This window comes from Ambystoma mexicanum, chromosome 10 (assembly GCF_040938575.1).
Source record: "Ambystoma mexicanum isolate Mex_15411 chromosome 10, UKY_AmexF1_1, whole genome shotgun sequence".
In the NCBI taxonomy this organism is placed as follows: domain Eukaryota; kingdom Metazoa; phylum Chordata; class Amphibia; order Caudata; family Ambystomatidae; genus Ambystoma; species Ambystoma mexicanum.
This window is the reverse complement of record NC_090932.1, coordinates 1,012,162,944-1,012,185,875: the sequence shown is the minus strand read 5'-3', so window position 1 is coordinate 1,012,185,875 and position 22,932 is coordinate 1,012,162,944. Positions and strand designations below refer to the sequence as shown.

General features: G+C 44.2%; 2 protein-coding genes across 2 annotated transcripts in view; one reads left to right on the top strand and one right to left on the bottom strand.

Moving 5' to 3' along the window:
• The window catches only part of EEF1AKMT4 (EEF1A lysine methyltransferase 4), a 559,170-nt gene that overhangs the window by 264,949 nt on the left and 271,289 nt on the right, over nt 1-22,932 (top strand). The window lies entirely within an intron of this gene.
• On the bottom strand, nt 7,951-8,486 carry LOC138491934 (large ribosomal subunit protein uL13-like). Its single transcript, XM_069618813.1, has one exon. The coding sequence runs from the start codon at nt 8,415-8,417 to the stop codon at nt 7,989-7,991; it is 429 nt and encodes a 142-aa protein (XP_069474914.1). The 5' UTR covers nt 8,418-8,486; the 3' UTR covers nt 7,951-7,988.

Sequence of the window (22,932 nt, the reverse complement as noted above, 5' to 3'; positions counted from 1 at the left end):
GACAGATCCATTTCGGTACTGAATTTTGAGGACACAACAGATTTCGTTGCCACTTGCAGTTTTAGCATTTTTAAAATCAGTTTTGATATAATTTATTGGTAATAATAATAGCACGTGGGATTGATTGGGTATCGTACGGATCATGTATTTAAAAAGGGATATACTTTAAAATTGTTATATTATTTCACTAATATGAAATATATTTATAAAGCTTTGTATCTTGTACATTTTAAGATTTCTGGTTAGGAACGCAATGTATTGTATGTGTGTGTAATGTACCTATAGTTGTGGTGTAATTCGTGAAAGTAAAGCAGGGTATGTTGGGTTCCACTGCGCTTGGCCATTTCTCTTGTCTGGAGTGTGCTGCTGCTCTAGTTGCTATCTATAGGTATCCCCATACCCTGTAATTGACACATATAACAAAGTGGCACCTCTGTTGGCGCTTGTCCCAAAAACTCTTCATGATAGGTTATCACGTTTTGAATGCCAACAATTATTCTTTCCACAATTAGTCACTCATTATTTGAATACCATTATGGTATTTATTCTTTATCAATCATCACATGCCCAAGTGACAACACGTGTTTCGACCGTACCCCGGTCTGTCTCAAGGCTGCAAATACAACACTGATAATTAGTTAACCAATGGTGGTAGCTAAACATGAGTCACATGGGTGAATTTATATTCTTAAGAAATAGCAACACTCACACCACACAGGCTTTAGTTAGGCTACTGAGATAGGCATGATCAAAATTCTTTTTCTTTTCTTCTCTCCGAAGGAGATTTTTTTGCATTGACGTAGTCACAGTGTGGCCTAATTTGAGGATACTCCGAATAAGGTATTGGTTTTCGCTCACAGGTGACTCTCCGGAAACTGCAAGTCACTTCACATTGTGCAAACTCTGAATTGCGATAAGGCAATATTGTACACCCATATGTGACATTTCGTTTGTAAACAATTTATCTTTCTATTTTGTTTTCCCCCCTTTTTTCCCCTCCCTTCTCCCACCCTCTGTTTTCTGTTTTGTACTTTTCTTATTGGTTATTTGTTTGTTTGTTTTCCGTTGTTACTCATTGATTTTTATTGCTTTACGTGATATTCTCAATATCATGCATGGATATACAGTGCTTGGCACATGTTATTATTATGTTGATTACTTTTTAAAAAAGAATTGTGGGTAAATAGCCCAGCCTTGTGAAGGAGCAGGGTAAAGTCAAAACACGTGTTGGCACTTGGGCATGTGTTTATTGATATTTAAAGAATACATAATATAATGGTATTCAAATAAGGAGTGACTCTAATTGCCATAAGAATAGTTTTTGGCATTGAAACCACGATAACTTATGAAGAGATTTTTGGACTAGCGTGAACAGAGGTGCCACATTGTTATGATTTGTGAAAGGTTTGAGTGTAAATCAAATCACAATAGATTCATTTTTTTCTTCTACAATGTGTGCGTTCGAAAATAGAGATGCCCTTCCATCTTGCCAATGCCCCTGCTGTCTTCTGACATTTCAATTCATAATATATGTACTGTAAACGATATAAAAGTGGATTTCCCATACCTAATGTGATCCCAATGCATATCTGTATCGAGTGGCAATATATTATACATATAGGTTGGATAATCCTTATATAAAGTGCTTTTAATTCCTTGCATTGGGATGAGATGTCGTGCAGTTTCAAGGGCCATGTTACAAAGTCAGCATTTTTGTTAAGTGTGTGCAGCTGATTAAAGCATAATAACGTCATAAAACCAACTAATCTAATGTCACTATCGTTGGTCAAATACGAAGCAGGAGTGTGTTGATGACATTTCTTTCTATTGTATTCTGTAAGGGTTTTGTAGTACTTATGTGATCAGTATTGTTACTCCAATCCCATAATTTAGCTCTTTTATTTAGTTCCTCTTTTATTTGAGAATATCTCAAAGATAGGTCTACTTGCCAGTTCATCTCACTGAAAGAAGTACAAGATGTATACGATGTTTACATTATTTTCCTTTGGTGTGACCCTCCAAAATGAGTTTACCAAAATGTCCAAATAGCGAGTTGTCATGGGATGTAATTATCGTGAAGTAAAGTACACTGCGTTTTTATTTTTTTAGAAGTGTTGATAGACAAGTAAGCCCAATGTCTAATCTAATGGCTTCAACTTGGAAGCCTTGTTTTAGGTTTAGTATCTGTTGTCAAAGTTTACCCTCCACTCTTTGTATACGATCTGGATCCTTTTTGGGGTAAGTTTGCGGCCATACAAAAACCCAGAATAATACTAGATTTGTATATCTTAAGTACGCCATCAATCGAGGAACCATCTGTAGATCGTGATCATGTAAATTATTTTACAAGCATACATTTTTTTAATACCTTAGTGGTTATGTAATGCTGGGATCCATGTCGTTTAACCGACAGGAATTCCCTTGACGTAATTTACTTCGAAGGAATTCTGCAGAAAAAACTCATCACTTTTTTTTAATTGGGGGGATTCCCCCACAAAGCCCACCTTTTCCTTTACAAGTCCCCCACCTCAAACCCCTTCTGACCCCTTTTAATCCCCACCCCCTTTATATTTTGTTGTTTTTCTGTCGAATTCCCCCGAAGTAAATTACGTCAAAGGCATTCCTGTCTGCAAAACAATGGATACGGTAATCCTGAACTCATAGCCTTACATTCTTACCACTTAATAGTGCACCAAGATATACAAACGTTTCAACATGCTCAATCGGTAGATCATCGATTGTCCATCTTAAATTAGATGTTGGTCGGCGCTTACTTCAAACCAGGAGTTTTGTTTTATTGTGATTGTTTTTAAATAATCTTGGAATAAGAAGGTAGAGCGTGCAAGGATCGGTGCAATCCTATAGGGGTCTGATCAATTATTATAATATATCATCACTATATCGCAACCATAATATTGGGCATGCATTTATTCTAGCGGGAAAGCAATGTGTATCTTCTATTGCTTCATGCATATCAGAGATATACACATTGAATAGCTGAGGTGCACGTATGCACCCCTGCTTCAATTCAACATTTGTAGGTGCATATTTGGATAATGTTCTTGCTTTATCCATTTTTATCTGTTCTGAAGTATTTGTGTTGTATTACATAATAAATGGCGAGGTATACCCCATTTCTGTAGTTTATGGAACAGCAGCTGACGATTAACACTGCCAAAAGTTGCAGAATAATCCACTAATGACATATATAACGATGATGCAGTAAGGCTTAATGTTTGTCTAACAGTGCATATGTTTTGTGTGTCTCCCATTCCCAGGCTGAATCCAGTTTGATTTTCATGCAATCATTTGCATCTTTCTGCTCATTTACTAAGTTCCCTTTGCAGTATGCCTGCCAAAATCATGCTCGGTGCGTCTAGCATTGCTAAGAGTCTGTAATTGGTACGTTCGGTTCAGGAACCTCAGGAACCTTTCTTATAGGCCGGAATCAATATAGAATTTTTCCACGAATTAGGTATTGTAATTTTGTGACTGATGAATTTGAATAACACAACATTTAATATCTGTGACCATAGTGCCGGATTACTTTCGACTATAATGTTTGGTAACCCGTCCGGTCCATTAGCATGGGAGGCTTTAAGTTTTATAATCAAATCATAAATGTCCTCCTTGGTGTAGGTATAATTATATGATGATACTAAGTAAGTACTGAGTAAGAACCGGATGTTTTGATGACAATCAGAAAAGAGAAGACCAACACCTGTCACTAATATATGAAAATACAGTAAACATGTCAAAATCAATAAAAATGTCAAAATGGACTGAAAGCATTGGGATCTGAAAAATTCCCAGAACAGACAATAAAATACAATTCAATTTACTTCATGTGAAAGCAGAGAACATTTCGGGGAGCTTTGATAATGTTTGAATACATAAAAAGCCAAACACCTCTCACCACAACGCAACCGACAGCAAAGTGAAGAATTTGCAAGCAATGTGGAAACCCAGAAGAACACCCTCTACCATATTGACTAACCCTCACTTTTGTTCATCTTACCACACGCAAGAACAAACTAGCCTTTTGCACACATCATTTAAAAAAGATCCTCTCCAAATACAAATGCACCTCTAACTCCACTTGACATACTCCGCCCCTGGCCAAAGCACGCGCACACTTGTAAGCCGGAGGTCCTTGATGCCTCGTGCACATCAGACCTGGAAAGCTGTCATGCACACAGGGCTCAGGGTACTTCCGATCTGCAGCCTCAACACAGATCACTTCAATCTGGTCTTCCCCGCTCCTCCTAACTAGCCAAATCTCCTGACTCTGTCCTATCCACCAGAGCTCCTGTATACAATGCAAATGGCACAGATGCTCGGTACAAATGCTAATAACATAACATAGCACAACTTGGCAAAATTATTATGCAGCACAGTAGGGGTTGCTCTTAATCAAAAAAATGTGGTTTTCTGCACATTGTGACATGTCTACAAAACATTTATTTGATGCTAGAACATATTTGATCTTATTTTGTCAAGGGTTGGCACCACTTTGCCAGTGATTTAGTTGGCAAACTGGTGTATTTAGAGCCATTACTACCCTAATACTTACCCAGCAGAGTATAACTGTAAAACCTAATTCTAGGCAATGTATGGAACCTAGCGTACAATGTCATGTTATTTTCTAGATGCTAAGGTACCTGATAGATACAGAATGGGAGACAAGGTGACCCCGAGGAGGATTAAGGGGACAGGAGCTGAGACACTCTAGGTTTTGAGAAATGGGTCTAAAGAGGGAAGACTCATGCGCACTGCTTTACATGAAAAAAGAAGAGCAAGTACTCGCCAACCTAGACTTTAAGTGGGCCAGGGCTTAACTCCAGTAAGGTCCAAAGATTGCTCTCTTGCCGGGGCTCTGCCGGGTTCACTGTGCCATTTCTATTAATCTAACCCAGTCTCTCTTTCAATTTGCATAGTTATCCATTTGTCTCACTTTGCACGTAAGCCTTACTCTTCGTGTCTCACTCTCTTCCACTTTCTATATCTCTTTTTGCACTCACCCTTTCCCCACGTCATTTGTTTTCACGCCCTTTTTCTGTGCAGGTTCCTTTTTTTCCGAGCTTTGGCCTTGAAACTGAATAACTTCTAGACACTGCCAATTTTGGCAGAGAAGGCACAGTGAGATTAAATTATTTTTCCAGGCTCACACACTTTGCGTAAGTGGTAAAACCAAAGTATGGGCCCATCTGTGATTAAAGCAATTGATCACATATATTTCTTGCTATAATTAATATAAGTATTTTGTCAAGGTTTGGGTTTCAAGAGACTGAATAATAGTTTGAGGAAATGCTTTGAAAAGTAAGCAAATTACATAAGAAACTAACCTGACATTATATATATATATATATAATATATATATATATATATATACACATATATATATTGTTATAGACACATGTCGAGGAAAAAGAATCTGATTATAGCTTTATTTTGACCCACACTGACTGGAAGATCACGTGACAAGCGAAAATCTGTGTGAGCTTAAACAAATCACATTGGGATTTTAAAACTGTTGTTCCAGTGAAAGAAAATGCACCCCAATATAAGGTTATCTGCTTGCGTCATTATTTCACTGAGAATGCAGTGTGTGAGCTTAAATAATTTGTCACTCACCATTCATAAATCTTCCCAGGCACGGCAATGTCGGGATCATCAGTCCTTAATCTCTCTTATTGTAATGCCTTGTGCAGGCCAACCCTCCCGATTTACGCGGGAGACTCCTGATTTTTCTTTTAAAAACTTAGATATTTTTTACTTTCTCCCGCCTAAAATAATTCTAACCCCAATGCAACCCAATGGGAAAGTTCAATCCTCCCGCTTTTTGTGCCAAAATCTTCCTCCCAGATGCTACAACATTTTAGCTGGTATGTTTGTTGACAATAAGCGAAATCTCAGCTGGAGCACCTGTGCTTCCTTGGGTTGTGAACATCAAGAAGGCTTTGGACAACTGATGTGTGGTGGACGAGGAAATATGGGATAGTTGGCCACAAACCCTGGCGGCCTGCACACGTTATTGATTACCGCAGTTCTCTCTTAAATTTGGAAAATTCCTGGTCCTCCATATTGCCAAAAATTTGAAGTGCAGGTACTGAGGTACCTGGTTGGCACACATTCAAAATATTATTGGCCATACTGGAATTGGTTCAGACAACTATCTCTAGCTTAGAAATAGCCCTGTACCAATGCACAAAGGTGAGCTAGAAGGCACTGGAAATTACCATAATAATAAACATAGATACTCAAGTACATGGGTATACACAAGCAGATCTACTGCCCAAGATGTACCCCTTAGAACGTCTTATTGGACCTCCTGGGACATTCGCCGAATGCCCCGTTTACCCCCACAATTACACTGAACACTGGGTGGATTGTGAAGCTGATGGGGATTGCTGTTTCATGACTTGTGGTCCTGAAGAATGCTTAGCACAAGAAAGCAGCTTGAGGGGGCGAGTAAAATATGGATACCCAAAGATGATTATAGTGGAAAGGACTGCAACATAGGCGTGGTTGAAAATTTGACCAGAGGGGGTAACGTGATGCAGATGAATGTCACTAATGGTTTAACTCCTGGTTAAATGACTCACTCAGTGAGGGGCTACCCCATCACTGTTGCTCCTCCAAAGGGGGCAGTTGTCCTGCTTGGTACCTATTGACTGGGGCCACACTGCACTGCTGTTGCTGCAGTGGGTGCCTTGCCTGTATATCGGATACTTGAGGCTGCTTGTTGTATGTCAGGGTTTGCACCTGTAGATACCCTTGACTCTGATACCCTTAACCCTGTTGCGGATACCCTAGTGCTTGGGGCACTTGGCTCTGCTGCTGTGACCCGTAATTATACCCCATTGCAGACCTGCTCCTGCATTCCCTTGAAAAATGCCCCCCCTCAAACAATGAAAACATTGTGATGGTCCAAATCTACCCCCTTTGGGTCCAAAACCCCCGCTTGCTCCGCGGAAGCCCCCTCATCCTCGCTGCAGTCCTCCTTGCTACCACTGTGGGCTGGGATACTGTTACCCCCGCCCCACTGTCCTTGTCCTCCTACAGCCCAGAGTGCAGCAATAGTGGCGCTCACGACCTGCTGGGTGCTTCCTACCCCTTCCTCCTGTGCTGGTGCCGACAAAGGTGCCTGGACAACAACCTTTGCCAAATTCTTGTCTACCAATTTTGCTTCTTCCATTTGACGCCTTTGGGCTGTTTCCCTTTCCCGGTCCTTAATTCTTTTGCAAGCCCTCTACTTAGGGGGTGGGGGGCTCTCAACCGCCTGTTCACCACCACTCCTTCACCCTGTCCCTCATCAAACGTGTCATCCTCCCTCTCATCGTTTCCCAACACTGTATCCTCCTGTCCAAGGACTGTCCACTCACCCTGGCTTCCCTCCTTCTTAACACATACACTTCTTATTTCTTCAGTACCCATCCTGAGCAGCACCTCCCCTGATCTCCATTCTCCCAATCCTTTTTCGACACCCTACATCCCTCACTTCTCTTGAGGATGCCTGTATCCTGTTAGCAACTCTGCCGACCTATCTTCGAACTCCCTTGACCCGACACCCGCATATGCTGATACTTCAGGTGCATGCGTTTATGGGGTGGGGTAGCAGTAGACTGCGGGTTTACTGGTGCTGAAGGGGTCCCTACCACATTGGGTACATAGGTTGGATTTGTGTACCCGTCTGTGGTACACGCTGCCAAGGGATATAATCCCACATGCTCTGCTGGCACCCCTCCGCCTCCTTCTCCCCTCCGGCACTTTCCATCTTTCTGTATCTGTGCCCCCGCTCCGTCCGCTTTGTCCTTTGTGTCCTCAAACATTCGCCAGAGGTCTAAAATTTCTTTTCTCTTCTGTAGCTGTTTCCCCTTATACTTAGCTACTAAAAATGTGGACAAGTGTTCCAAGACGCTCTTCTTTTTTTTATGGCTATGAAATAAAGGTTTTTTTAATGTTTATTTTGCAGTCTGATTTTGCAATTACACAAGGATCCCATAATTCTTCAAAACATCTGTGTACTTTGATATCTTGCTTTCAACGTTCTTCTCTGCCTGTTTCCTCAGTTTCATCACAGTCTTCTTTTTCACGTAATGAAGCTTGGCCTTTTCTTTCCGCTTCTGTTCCAAGGTAGCAGTGATTGCTTGGTACTTCCAGCCTACCACGTGAGCAAGACGACCCAAGTATGCATACTTGCGGGTGGGTTTCAACCGCACAATCTTGAGCGTTGCTGGTACCACCATGCGCTTCCGCTTATCGTATGGTGGAGGAATGCCATCAAAGACCTTTAGCCTTTCCAGGGCAGCCTGGCCACGTTTTGTCTTATGGGGCAGCATTCCTCGGACTGTCCTCCAGAAGATGCGGCTTAGGGCTCTGAAGTGGTAATGGCCATGGGAAGGGTTTGTGTTCATTCTCTTGCGCAAGAAAGCAAGATACTTCAATTTGTTTCGATAAAGGTACCAGAGATATTGTTTTCGTGTCTCACATCTCATCTCAAGACCACCACTTTACGACCTAGCAAAACCTGCTTGCCTACAATGGCTGAAAGGCGTCCAAGGAGATGTCTTCGGCCATCAATGGTTAGAACCTTTAGGTCCACCATGGCTGCCTGCGTGCTGGGAAAGAAGGTGAGAAAAACCCAAGACGCTCTTCTTTTGGGAGCCCTGCTCTGGCCATGGACAGGGCATCCCCCCTCTTCCTGTCTCCACGATCCACTGCTTATGGTATTTCTCCAACCTGTCACGATGTAGGGCCAGGGCCTTATACATATACTCAATTGGTGTTCCTCCCCCATGCTAGTGCTGTCCATGTCTTACTAACAGCAAAGCCCTGCTGATGTGCCATGCGCGCTGCCCCTGCTTGTGACAAACAACACCAAAAAAAATCAACAAAACCCTTTTCTGTCCCCTTTCCCCCATGCACACACACACTACTTCACAAAACCATCCAATGCTACACCGCGACACACTCAATTACCGCCCCTCCTACCGCCTGTTCTTCATCCAATAAATCACGAAAACAATAAACTGCAATAACAAGCTAAAATAACAACCACTACTTGTGTTCTAGGCCTACTACTTATATGAGCCCACTACTTTTATTTCTGTATTCCTCCTTTAAATAATATATTTTATCATGGTGCCACCTTCCCTTCCCTTCCCCAGGAGGGGCTCATAGTCCCTGCCTTACCTTTGCTTTACGTTATAATCCCTTAGGGTAATAATCTCTTCACAGTACAAACACCAATAAGAAATAACACAAACCACACCCATGTCACATCTATGGCCTGGCTCTCCACGTGCTCATGCACCTGTCCCCTTCTTGTTATTGCTAACAATAGTCTACTCACATGTGCATGCTCACCCGAACTCCTCCATGACGGGGTTCCAACACTGCCCTGCACTCTCCTCTGAGCTGCACCCCGCTTCAAAAGGGCTCCTGCTAAACCACTCAGAACACATGTCTTTCGGGAACCGGTCGCTGTAGGTGGGTGCGGATCCTTTGGGAGAAGTGGCCTGGAAGACTCCACAAAATACGGGGAGTGCTGGGATTACGTCGGGGTCACCAATTGAAAGCAAGTCCCTGAATGCTCACACCAGAGAGAATACAACCCAGTAGGGAAGAAAGGCTCAAGGCGATGACATTTTAATCTCACACACAGATGAGGGCAACAGCAAAGAGCTCTGCTGCTAAGAAACTTCAGTCAAAAAGGAGTACAAGCAGTGGCTTAAGAACAGACACATCGTCTAGTGACGCAATGCATACAGTAAAAACCAGCTCGGCTGGTTGGTGTGTGCCTGTATAGGATCCGCCTGCCCCATAAGCAATTCCAGGTCATTGGTTCCAACCCAGTCCGTCCATCTTCCATCACATGGGTGCCTCAGAGATCATCATCTTCTCACTGACGAAGGCCAACAAACAAATTAACTATACTCCTAACACAATGCTACTTTATGATTATCCTGTGCACCTGGCAGGCTTTAGGACTGGCACAAAGGAGGTTCTGGGGCACTCTGACCTCCACACACACATTTCACTCACTCCCTTCCACGCCATCCAGCTACAAGGTCTCTTCCCTTGTTTTGAACTATAATGTATCCCTCCCAGCACTTTGCAATACGAATCATACGATTGTAGCTCAAAGATGTGCAATCTCTGTCATCTTTGAATATTTCAGAACTTGTTACTTTGGGGTTGGTGGTCAAAGGGCACATGGTGCCATGGAATTCAGGGATCTTGAGGTTTAGTCAGTTATATGGGCTATAACTCCTGGTCACCCGGGGATGGGGTGGGCCATGCTTTGGCCAGTGTGAGATAACATGCACACCAGGCACCGGCCTATGATCACGGCCTTGTAGGGCACATTCCTTGCAGATAGAAAAACATCTTTGCAACACTGTTAGACCAATGAATGTTCTTTATGGCGGTTGGGGGGTATCAGATAATATTATCCCCATATATATGGTCGCTGTAAATAATATTGCCGGGAAAAAGTCATGGCGATATTATTTGGGTGACCATATATATGGGGACAGGGGCAGCAGTGGTTGCGGGGGTGTCCCCCGCTCCCCATGAAGAAAAAAAAAAGGTTTGGGGGTTGCGGGGGTGTCCCCCGCATGTTCCATGTAATAATGTCCCCACAAAAAACAGCCATTTTTTGGCGATTTTTTTGCATGGCGATATTTTTGCAGGGACATTATTACATGGAACCAGTTGGGGATGTGGGTTGTCCTCACAGGAGCTCTGGCATGGCTGGAGATTTCCCTCATCTCACAATTAGGGCCTAGTGCATGAAATGCTGCTTTTGTGGCGCAGGCCTTGTCTCCAAACTCTGGTTACTAACATCTACACAGAATGCACTAACCTCTATACAAAATAGCAATCTTGCTCGCGCCTTGGGCTATACTATGTGAATTGATTAAAATGGGGTGGGGTCCTATCACTGTCCCCCCTGGCTTATCATAGTGCTACGAATGCCTCTCGCCTTAGACTAAAGCACTTGGGGTGTTGGGATGGGGTTGCCCCCTTACCCAGTACCACCCTCACTCAGTTCCCTCACCCCCGACCACCACCACTGTCAAAAACCTCAGCTCCACAATGGACTCGGACCCAACTCTGTCTTACCCCATCAACATTGTATCCAAATCCTGTCACTTCCACCGTAAGCTTCTGAATTGCATCTTCCCCCTATCTCACCTACCCCAATAGACTGGCTGCAATTATGTCCATCGTCATGTCCAGACTGATTATGCAAACTCCCTCTACCTGAGTGCACCGGCCTACCAACTAAACAAACTCCAATGACCCCAAAACTCGGCTGCCAGACTGCTACTCACATTGGGATGAAGGGATCACATATCACCCGCTCTACGTACCGTACACTGGCACCCAATTGGACATAGAGCCATCTGCAAAATCCTGTGCATTACTCACTGAGCGGTACACAAAGCCGGCCCCAAATACCTACAAGAAACAATTACCCTTTACCACCCAGCTCGCACCCTTAGGTCAAGCACAGCCTTCCTCCTAGTGGTCCCCGACTCCAACTTGGCCAGGATTGGAGGGTCTGCCTACTCAACCCTTGCACCAATTTTGTGGAATTCACTGCCTCCACGCATTAGACATAGTCAAGATTACATGGCTTTCCGGAAGGCACTCAAAACCTGGCTCTTTCCCAAAACCTCACGCTTTCCCTAAGACTCAAGGGACAGCCTGACCTCCCAACTTACCACCACGTCCAAGTATTGGCTTGTAACCCTTCAGTACGGGCCTGCAATAGGCTCTCGGGGCAGGAGACGTCTACCTCCACCTATCTGGTGCCAATGCTCTAGAAGTGAACGCCGAATCACAGTAGTACTAATGTACCCATGCTATGACAGAGTAAAATCATTGCCTCCCTCCACCAGGCATACACTACACTCTAAGGCCAAGAGAAATATATCTCTAAGTATCGCAACCATCTGTGATAGACTCAGAACCCAAGCACTAATAGCACTTATGCACCTGCACCATTACTGACCTTGACCGTAAGCCCCTCCTGATATGCAGGATGATGCCGTTCTCGATAATCCTACCCATTTGGAAATAATAGCAGCACTTGCGTTACTTCACCTTCCTCCACCAGGTATACTCTATGCTATGTGGCCAAGAGATATTGGTCTGCAGCTATTGGGACCGACTGTGCTAGACTCGTAACCCAAGCACTAATAGCACTTACGTACCAATACAATGGCGGAGCTTGATCATTACTCCATCCAGATATGCACTATGCATCAGTCCAGGAGATACATATACCGCAGATCCTGCACAACTGGAAATCTCTGAGCAAAATCTCTTACTGAGGGCCTATTATCACTTATATTTTCGTTACTCCTTCCTATTTGGGAATATATCCAAAAGGACTCCAGGCAGAGGGCCTCTCCAGCTCCTTTTTTAAAATGATAGGATTCGGGCGAGATCCGGCTGTCCTCTTCCAACTGACAATCCTAATAAGCAACTGTAAACCCAGAAAGACACACAGAGGAGCTAGCTTAATGGCCACACCCAAAGGTAGATACAATCCCCTCGACAGGCACTGGAGACACGTCAGGAGCAAGGTCTCCCTCAAATCCACATTAACACTATAAAACATCCATATGCTAACTCTTCCCTCTGCACCAACAAACGATAGAATGCAGCTATACCACTCAATTAATACTGCCTAGCTGCACACATACTTATACAAACCCATGATCACCTCAACAGTATTTAGAGCACAGCTCTACTCCACGAAAATTGGCGTAGCTGCACACATAATCCCTTTCACAATCTCTGCTGCATCCAGAATTCAGCTACCCAAGTCTATCTGGGCTTGCTGCACACTTTCTACTGATCGCACACAACCACTGCACCACGCCTATCACTCAAATGCAGCTACACACCACCCAACCCACCCTTGCTGCACTCATATCGAGTGCACCCAAGGACTTTACTACACTACTCTCTCCACTGACCTGGACTACGGTCCTTGAGGGCGTTCAACCCACAGTGCTTTGGAATCGTACCAATGGTAAAATGTGCAATACAAATGCCCAATAACAGAACTCCTAGGGGGAATACTGCACAGTGGGCTCACCTGCCTAGCCTCACAAGGAAGTGCTCACCTCTGGGAAGAAGTGACTGAATACTGTGATCAATCACATACCCTTTCCGTTATGAGTTTGCCTTCCCCTTCATAAGAGTTTATTTCTCTTCTTTGTGGATTGTTTTCCAGCGTCCACAAAGATGGTTCTTTCTTTCTTACCAAGGGTGGTCCTCTTTGTGGATTTGTGGTTGCAACAACCAAAGGATTTTATTTGATGGTCTATTTGGGTGATCTGAGACAACCACTGATGGAACGGTGGAACATTGCTACCTATAATTAACTGGGTAGGTAGCCTGGGAATCATCCTAGCTGGTATCCACATCTCTTTCCCCAGGGTGACTACAGGGATTTAAATCTGGGGGTAAGTCTCAGTGTGCCCATGGATGCATCGTACTTCTTCCTTTTGTGTTCCTTTCCATTCCATGTATATTAATTCTAGACCTATAGCACATCCGTTGCTCCCACTATCTAGTTGGGCCCAGACTTTCTGTTGTTGAATGGTTGTGGGTACTCTATAGATGTTTTGGTTCCTTGTCTAGAAATAGTTAGGCGCTTCTTACCTGATTTTGTAAACTTAGGGAAAGGATAATTTAGTTCCCTTTTCCCAAATGTTGAGGTTTGCGTTGATGTTTGAGCATATTGGGCAGTGGCAAAAGACCGAGCGGGAGTTTCTAATTGTACTGCCTTGATCTCTTTGGGACTTTGTATGGACATTGAGGTGGGAGGAGAGCTCAAATTTCGAGAGACCAAATTCTCTACGCGAATAGCACTAGTAACCCTTGGTGGGAGATAGAGGTGGCAATGGTATTATATGATCGTCTTTGATTTCTCTACCAGGAATATCAGAAAGGGTTCATTATCTCGGGGAACCTCCAGCTGATTTATTTTCTCCAGCTGTTTGGAAGTTTCAAACCCCTCCAAGTGGTGTATTGTGTTCTCTGAGCTAAGTTGTTCTTTGCATTATTCATGTTCCACAAAATAACTATCACGGTGGGTCGATAGAGAGGATGTGGACTTAAGAGCCTCTGGGTTTTCTTACTCCGTTTTCCCTGAATACTTGGGAGTTAGAATACCCTACCTTTCTCAAAGAGATGGTACCCACTGTCTGAATGTTAACAAGGTTAGGGTTTAGCTCACTCGCCAATTTAGCTTGAGCAGAAAACATTTACTGGGGTTTTTCCTTAAGAGGTTGTTTCTCCTGGTAGTTTACACCTCTCTCTCTGTTGTCTCATTTTGGTTGAATTTCCAGGAGAACCATTAAATACTCCACCAAGTCTCACCCCTGAATCTTAAAGGAGTTGGATGAGTAATTCAATAGGATAAACTTTAACTCTCCCACACTAGACAAAATGGACAATTCACTTAGACAATTTTTCCTCCCTGATTTTGCAGGCAGGATCACGTATGTTATGGAAGTGGTAGGGACTGCCACCAGAAATTATAGCTTTATCTCAACCAGAGATTCAGTAGTCACATAGGAAAAATGTAGATGGGAATACTTATCAACTCTTCAGTCTAACAGGGAAGATCGCCTTGGAATTTAAGGGAGGAATATGAGCCCCAAACTACTTCTGTAATGATAATATGGTCATAGGATTCAGGCCAACCATGATGTTGAGGACCTACATTCACTGGGAAGTGGAATGGGCCTGCCCTTACTTTTAATGGGAATGTTGGGCTGGTGGAGACTATTTGGGCCAAACTCTGCATTGGGTTGTCTAGATACCACCCTGACACCATATGTGGTAGGTCAGAAGAAGGAGACAGACCCGTTTTTGTCATTTTTGGCAAAGGTTTCATTGGAATAATAAGTAAAAGGGTCTTACTATCCCTAATCTATGTCCCTGCCTAACATAACTAACTATGGCGCTCATCGTCTGATGTAAAGTCCAAAATAAGTAATCTGTCCTCTGTCCAAAACTAAGCTGTACTGACCCTACCACTAAGAAAAACAACAAAAGTCCAGAAGAATGGCTTTCTTCTCCTGGGTAGACTTCCACAGCTCGAGTATATCAGGTTTTGGCAATCTCTTGGATTAGCTTTTTTAGTTCCTCTCTGGGACTTTTATAATTCTTTGGTTCGGTTTTCTCTTCCCTTTTTAAACTTCTTCTCTTCGGTGTTCTTGCTTTTGAACATCTATTAATACATTCTTCTGAAGTGTCTCTGAAAGTGTCTCACTCTCTGATATTTTTAGGGACGGGAGATGCCTCTTTACTCTGTTCCTGTTTTCCGTATAAGTGCTTCCGTAATTATCCTCAGTATCTATGATGAGTAGACTTGGTCCCTTAATGCGTCTCTTTCCTTGCCACTTGGCCATTCACTGGGACGAGTGGCTTAGTCACAAAGTGATTCTAACTCTTCTTAATACTTGACGATTTACTGGGGCGAGCAGGCTGGCCATATAATGATTTATAGTCTTTTGACTGCCCACCCCTTTGCTGGGGGAAGGATGCTCTGCCCAACAACAATATACAGTCCCCTGCTCACTCTTTTTGTCACTGGGATGCTTTGGATTCTCCCCATAACAATTCACATTTGGTTCCGACTCTCTCTCACTGTGACAAGTAATATTACTCAGATCTTTATATCCGCTTTTCCAACTGATAATGAATGATAAGGGAACCGTTATCACAGCCTTTCTCTCTGGCCCTCCCGCTCTCCCTGTTACCTCTCTTTGGGTGGGGTTGCGTCACTGGGTCAGTGTTTTCTTTCTTCGGTTCTCTTCTCCTTGAAAGGATGTCTTTCGTTGTTTGTTTATTTCTCTTGCATTGCACTCTTTCCCATGCTTCAAGATGAATAGTTTCAGCTTTGGTGAGGGATTCCTCCTTCATGTTCCGCCACCACTCTCCTTGCTCAGGCCACTACTGGGACAATGTTCATCTTCCCAGGCTCTAGTCAGCCTGTCTGCTTGCTGCTCTTGTTGTGTGTCCCTCCTGGGGCTAAGGGATAATAGTGCCCTCTACCTCACCAGGCAATACTGCCATATACCCTCCCAAAAATAACGATGGGGGCATTTGGAGAATGATCAAGGATCTCTGCCCACTTATTGAATAGTACAGAAAGAATGTCCTCAAGTTCCAAACCCTGCCACCATTTTGTGTATATCCCTAAGGAAGCAACCCACTTCACAGTGGTTGATTTAAAGAACGCTTTCTTTTCCATACACCTGCGCCTTGACTCACAGTACCTCATAGCATTTGCACATGATGGAAAGCGCTATGAGCACACTCGTTTGCCCCAAGGGTATTGTGAAAGCCCAACCATATTCAACAGAATATTACAAAAAGACCTGGGCAACATTCATGTGCCCAGTACAATCATCCAGTATGTGGACGACTTACTGGTTTGCAGTGACAGTGAGCAAAATTGTCGTAAAGACTACTTTACCCTGCTAGAACTCTTGGCACGCAAGGGGTACAAGGTTGACAAGGCCAAACTTCAATGATGCCAACTTGAGGTGCTCTACTTAGGACAGCTATTTTCAGAAAAAGGCAAAAGACTAATACCAGACAGGGCAGCATCTGTGCCCACAATGCCCAATCCTGTTACAGTGAAAGACATGCAAACATTCCAAGGGTTGTGTAATCACTGCAGGGCATGTATTCTGGACTATGCAGCATACACAAGACCACTCTTACAGGGCCTCAAGGAAGCACAAAAAAGCAACCACAAACTAGAATGGACAGCAGACATGGTACTCCATTTTAATGATTTGAAGGAAGTGATTTCCACAGCCCAAGTTCTCGCCACCCCAGATTACACACAAGAATTCTATATATTCTCGCATTCAAACGGCACACTCATGAACGTTGTGCTGCTAAAACAGAAGAGCACAATGTGTCACAAGCCATTGGCCTACTACATCAGTACACTAGATTAATTTATGCAAGGGCAGTTTGCATGTGAACAAGCTCTCGCTGCAGCTGCCTTCACCATTGAGAAAAGCGCCACAATTCTAATGGGATGCGCAGTGACATTGTACATGGAGCATTCATTATATGCGATGTTGGAAAGGTCAAAGTCTACCATGATAACCCAGAGAGCATCAGCATATGAGATTCTTATCTCAAGCACAAATATTCATGTAGTGGGATGCAAAACCGTAAATTCAGCCACGTTCCTAACAGAAGTGAGCACAAATGAGGACTTGCAACAACACGACTGTGCCATATACAAAGGTGAAGAGGATGACATCCCCAAAGCAAAGGACAGTCCACTAGAAGAGGGGGTGGTACTCCTTGTTGACGGTTCATCGACAATTGACCAGGACACGGGACAAAGACATACGGGCGCGGCAGTTGTGCACCTGGAAGGGGGAGAATATTAAACATTAGTGATGAATAGATTACCCATGCACTACTCAGCACAGGCAGCGGAGCTACACACATCACAAGGATGCCACGTGACCATTTATTCAGGCTCTGCATATGTCACTACGGAAAAGCAGAGGGTTCCGCAGAGCAGACGGTTCCCCAGTACAACACAACGCACTATTAGACACACTAATTTCCACACTGTTGCAACCTTCTGTGGTAGCGGTCGTTAAGTGTGCTGCCCACACTGGTAACACTGACAAAATATCATTAGGAAATGCTGCAGCAGATGCTGCGGCTAAAATGTCAGCCTACCTTCCTGTCCCAGTAATTTCAGAATACATCATAAGTACACCATCACATGATCTACAACCAACATCATGCACATCGCTGCCCATCATACAACTGATTGAACTACAGGGCAAAGCACTCAATGAGGAAAAAGAACTATGGTCCAAGAGAGGGTGTAAACAGTCCCCCACAGACTTACCCTGCAGACAAGAATGCACTGGCAAGGCAGTAATGCCAGTAGAGTGCTTGGCAATAGCATTTGACCTCTTACACCACCCATCCCACAGCTCCAAACAGCACATTGCTGCAGACATACAGAAAAATTGGTGCATACCAAACCTTCTGGAGCATCTCACAAACATGATTATACACTGCACCACCTGTCAAACCTTCTGCAGTGGCATGATGCTCCGGACAATACGAGGCACCATGCCTCACTCCATTGGGCCATTCCGTGAGTTAGACATAGGTTACATAGACATGGGAGAAAGATGCAATGGTTCATGATACCTAATGTTTGTAATGTGCCCTTTTTCATGATGGGTTGAAGCTGAACCTTGTGCACATCCGGATGCAAAATGATCTGCTAAATCTTTAGTGTGCAAGGTTTTCCCTCGATGGGGCATGTGCGATGTACTAAAGTCTGACAATGGCAGCCACTTCTTCCATTAACCCTTCAAATAAATGACAGCGCTACTTGGCATTAAACACCGGATGTGCTCAATTTACCACCCCCAAGCAAAGGGTGTTGTGGAGAAAATCATCTGCCTTCTTAAAAGCAAACTCTGCACCACCTTAAAGAAAAACTGGTTGCTTTGCCTACCCCTAGCCCTATTCAGCCTACACACTCAACCAAGTAAAGACCATCACCTTTCACCACACAAAATAGTATAGTAACTGGCAGGCGCATGCACACACCCATCCATCTCGCCAGTAAGGAGCGCATCAGATGCCCATAGAGCTGCAGTGTTTCTAGGTGAAGAATTCAAACAGTACTTAACAAACCTGACACGTGCTATCAAATATGTCCCCCAACAGATCGTACCTGTTTGCTTAGAGGATACACAGGGCACTGCAGAGCACCCTACCACAGACACCACACCCGCCCAACCACTGCTGCAAGGTGACCTGATATGTGTCAAGAGCTTTGTGCGCTAATCGGACAACCCTAGGTTCCATGGCCCCTACAAAGTGGTGTTTTCCACCCCTCTTGCAGTAAAAGTGAAAGGGCTTTGATATTTGATTCACCTCTCTGATGTTCTTAGGGCATCCCAAATAGCTCACCACCCTAAAGAAACTACCAATATACCTCACAGTAACTACCTCAGAAGTAATAACATGCATTGCTGCTAAAAGCATAAGCACTTTCAAGTAAAAGAACAACTCTCTCTCCCTCTCTCTCTCACTCTCTCTACCACCCACATTTTGGTTTTCTCTACAGGAGTGCACAAAATGGAACACTCAACCTCAAATGATTGATTGGGCCTCATTATAAGTTTGCCGGTCCGGAAACAAGGGTAAGCTCACCGGCTCCCTTGTTTCCAGACTGGCAAACTACAAGTCTCCCTGCCGCAGCCGCTGTGCCTAACAGGTCTGACCCTGCCGGGCCCAGCGGCCATGGTAGGCAGACTTGTCAATGGAACAACAGCACCGTTGTTTACGGTGCTGGTGCTCCCCTGTCCCCACTCCCATAGAGTCCAATAGGATTCTATGGGAATGGGGATTAACAAAATTACTGGCGCCTGACTTGTGTTAGCCCAGTGGCCCCTTGAAGCCAGGCGGCGGTAATTTGTTAAGGGTCCAGCGGCAACCTGCTGGTAGCACCGGCAGGGTTACCTCCGGACCCGTAATAGGCCCATTGTATATTAAAAAAGTAGATAGATATACTGTTAATTCAAGATGGTTATATTCCTACACTTGTGGGCTACACATTACTGCTTTTCTATTTACACTAATGATGTTTATGTTAGAAATGTATTGGGGTGCTTCTTTTATCTGGGAAAACCATCTAAAAGAGGGGGAAGGGGGTTCATGAGGGGATGTGCACTGCTAAACACATCAGTAACACTACCGTACATATGTATAATATTTGTCAGACTAGTAATAACAGGGTCAGTAACAACAGTGTTCACACGCAAGCAAATACACCTGGCCGAATGAGTGTGTCCATGAGAAAAATGTTAGAAATCTTATTTCCCACAATTTTAAAAACTTTTTTGTAGCACAATTATTAGTAACAATGTTAGCAGTAGCACACTAACAAAGAGGTGTATATCATGGCATGTTAAAATGAGAAGGCAGGCGCGTAAGCCCAAATATGATGCATATTATGGCCTAGGCTTGGATGCCATTGAAGATATCAGACATCCCGAACACTTCAATAGAGTGTAGTAGGAAGACAAATGACCAATCGGAGCGGCTATGTACGGTCATTGATACTGCATGCATCAGGGGCACCCAAGGTTTTAGTATCGCAGGAAGTTCCCATTATAGTGGCACAATGCCTGTTTCATCTTGTGCAATGTAGAATAAAAGGCACCTTCCAGGCACACAGCGTGTGACTAGAGCGTGTGGATCCAGACACCCTGCAATGCAACAAAAACCTAAAGAACCTCAATTGCTTACAACAACCGTATTTAGTGAGTGATGGGCTGAAGTACGTAAACAGCAAGTGGCAGGAAACAATGCTCAGCTGCCTAGCTGAAAGCCTCCTTTTATACAAAGAAGAAGTGGTGGCGTTCATGTGAAATACATGTGCACAAATATGGACAGATCATGTCACAAAATTGACATGGATTGCGATGATGGAAAAGCCAGTGAAAGTACACAGAGAAGAAAGCTTTGAATTATGCTTCCACTGTGAAGGAACTATCTTTATGGGCTCCAATGAGCGATGCAACATGACATTGTTGATTGCAGACTTCAAAAGGAGCACAGCTGCAGTGATGGACTACTACTGGGTTTGTGGCCAAGAAGTGTACTTGCACCTCCCACCATCATGGAGGGGATATTGTTCATTGGCCATGCTGCACTCATCGCTACTAATAGTTCCAGAAGAACACTTAAAAGTGGCGCTAGTACCTGACACAACACCAAAGGTTTCCGCAGCATTCGAAAAATAGAACCCAATGCCACTGCCAGAATTTCGCATTCTACCTGGTAAGAGCCAATATGATAAACATTGAAGAAAGAAGAGAGCATCAAACTATCTATCAAAAGACTCAACTGCACGGTTTGGGGAGATACCTGAAGAATACCGTTTGTCCAGCTCTGCTGAAACTTTTTTCGCCTCGCTCTTGCTACCTGGCATACAGGCAGCATCTAATGCAAAATGGCTGCAGATAGTACGCTGTGAACTGGTTCAGTTAGCAAACGACACTGAGCATGGGTTCAACATCATACAGGTTGAGCTGCATGCCATAAGGTTGATGAAGATGCAGAACCGCTACATCCTAGATATGCTGACGGCAATGGAAGGAGGTGTGTGTGCCAAAAAATCAGTGATTCATGTTGTGCTGTTTTCAATTTGTGATCGGTTCGTGCAGCGACAAGAGAAACTTGGTGTGGGTCTTTTATTGATCCATGCTAAGTTTGTGACACTATAAACTTTGTGAAATACTTGTTTTCGATCTGTGCTAGTTTCATGCAGTGGCACGAGAAACTCTGGGTGTATCTTTTCCATGATCCATGCTAGTTTTGTGCAGCGACACGAGAAAATGTGTGGAACTTTTTTGTTCGATTTGTGATAAGTTCGCACAGCGGCACAAGAAACTTTGCCCAGGTTTTCTGAACCATGCTAGGTTTGTGCAGCGGCACAAGAAACTTCATTCTACGTTTTGTGCAAGAAACTTTGCGCTGCTCTATTCGATACTAAGGGGTCATTGAACGGCAGATTTTTGCGAAACTGATCTACACCTTAAGTGAGGTCACTTCCGTGCTGGGCATAACAGAAATTCACAATTTCGCCCAACCGCAAGTCTTTACAATTTCTGTAAAAAAAGAAAAGAAAATCAGACATGCTGTTTAGATTTAGGGCTGTGTTCTGGGATGTTACATTGCTTCGATCAAGTGTCTCTAGGTACACTTGGTTAACTTTTTAACTCTGTTCTCCCCAGGCGAGATTTCTGGACGTGTCCGATCCATGAAAGTCTCGTCAAAACAGGTTCTTCCCTGTTCTTCCAAAACCATTAAGGACCATATTGACACCCTTGCTCCTGCCCTGCCGCCTTCTGCAATCACTCCTTCGATGCTGGAGCCTTCCCCTCTCCCTGAAACACTCTCGTATGCACCCTCTTCTCAAGAAACCCATAGCCGACCCCTATCGCCCGATCTCTATCACCCTTTTCCTTGGCAAACGCCTGGAAAAGCTGGCCATCTCCCAGCTTAAACTCCGCACGGATTCTGTTGGTTGTCTCCATGAACATCAGTCTGGCTTCAGAGCAGCAAGAAGCATGAAAATTGCTCTCCTGAACAGGCGTGAAGACCTGCTCTCCACCCTTGATTCTAATCTTCCCTCTGTCCTCATCTTACTCGATCTCTCTTCTGCCTTCAACACTGTCAACCATGCCATCCTGTTCAACTGCTTTGTGATAGCCTGGGTATCACCGATCAGGCTCTGGCCTGGCTGACCCCTTTCCTCTCCAACTGACCCTCCCAGGTCCAACTTTGGTCCTTCCTTTCCTCTATCTCACTCTCTAACTGTGGTGTTCCCCAGGGGTCTAACCTCTCCCCCTGGCTTTTCAACCAATACCTGGCACCCCTCGCCCACCGCATTGCTGTGCTCTGCTTCAACTTTCAGTGCTATGCAGATGACACTCAGCTCATTTTCAGGCTCCCCTCTGCCACCTCTTCTGCCTCTCTCATCTCTGACTGTCGGCAATCCACCTGCACCCTCCTTTCCGACACTCTCTGGCCGGCCTCCCTTGGCCCTCCTCCTGTCCCCACCTGTGAGGCTAAGAACCTCAGGGTCATCTTCGACTCCACACTTTCCTTTTCTCCTCACATCTCTGACATCTCTCTAAGAAGTCAAACTATCAACTACACCTCCTCAGAGGTATTCTTCCTTTCCTCTCCTTTCCCCAGAAGCTCGCTGTCTCTAGAGTTCTGGTTCTCTCTAGGCTGGACTACTGCAACAGCCTCTTTCTAAATCTGCCTGCCTCTACTCTCCTCCCTCTGCAACTCAACCGGAACAGGACTGCG

Bases quoted from the DNA above. Each gene is read 5' to 3' on its own strand.
- LOC138491934 (XM_069618813.1), bottom strand. From the start codon at position 8,417: ATGAACACAAACCCTTCCCATGGCCATTACCACTTCAGAGCCCTAAGC.